Source organism: Cystoisospora suis (assembly GCF_002600585.1).
Source record: "Cystoisospora suis strain Wien I chromosome Unknown contig_9842, whole genome shotgun sequence".
In the NCBI taxonomy this organism is placed as follows: Eukaryota; Apicomplexa; class Conoidasida; order Eucoccidiorida; family Sarcocystidae; genus Cystoisospora; species Cystoisospora suis.
Window position 1 is genome coordinate 1 of NW_027162616.1, and position 668 is coordinate 668.

The window sequence follows — 668 nt, forward strand, 5'->3', positions numbered from 1 at the left end:
TAAAGATCTACTCCCTCTCTCCCCCCTGACCGCCTATGTACGTCCATTAGTTAAATGGATGAAGTAGAACTTCTTGCATCAAAATAAAGACGACGACGGGTGCTTCGAAAAGGAGGAGACAGAAAGTAGAGAGGGAACAGTAGACGCATTACAGCTCTATTGGAGACAAGACATACACTAGGAGAAAGAAGATAAAACAAGTTTGTCTCTCTTTGGCTTCTTTTTTCCCCTTCTTCTCCCTCTCCCTCTCTCACGCTTTCCAGCGTGAAAAAGAGACAACGTATTCTTCTTTCTCATTCAAGGTCTTCTTCTGTGGACGAAGGACTTCTTGAGCGGTAAAGGCGAAAGAGGAAGAAACGAGTACTATTTTAAAAGACTTCACTAAAAGAGAGAAGCGAAAAGATGAGAGTACGAGAGCGAGGTAGAAATCTCTTTGGTCTCCTCCAGATCATTCATCTTGAAGATAAAACGACTAACTTATCAAGGAGGAGGGAGGGAGTAGATCTTTAACCTCTCTCTGTTAATGTTGTCACGAGCACGAAGAAGACAGTCTTCCTTTAAACATAGTGCACTTTTACCCTCGAAGAAGGAGATGGACTGCCTTTTTGATCCAAGAGAAGCACATGAAACAAGAGCGGGAGAGAGACAGAAGTCCACCGTCTATTAGA

General features: G+C 43.1%; 1 protein-coding gene across 1 annotated transcript; it reads right to left on the reverse strand.

Annotated features, from left to right (window-relative positions):
- Positions 1–21: 21 nt before the first annotated feature.
- On the reverse strand, positions 22–667 carry CSUI_011132 (uncharacterized protein). Its single transcript, XM_068071233.1, has one exon. It carries the CDS (start codon positions 295–297, stop codon positions 178–180), a length of 120 nt encoding a protein of 39 aa, XP_067916789.1. The 5' UTR covers positions 298–667; the 3' UTR covers positions 22–177.
- Position 668: the final 1 nt, after the last annotated feature.

Excerpts from the sequence above, each read along its gene's own strand:
- CSUI_011132 (XM_068071233.1), bottom strand. The coding sequence starts at position 297 with ATGAGAAAGAAGAATACGTTGTCTCTTTTTCACGCTGGAAAGCGTGAG.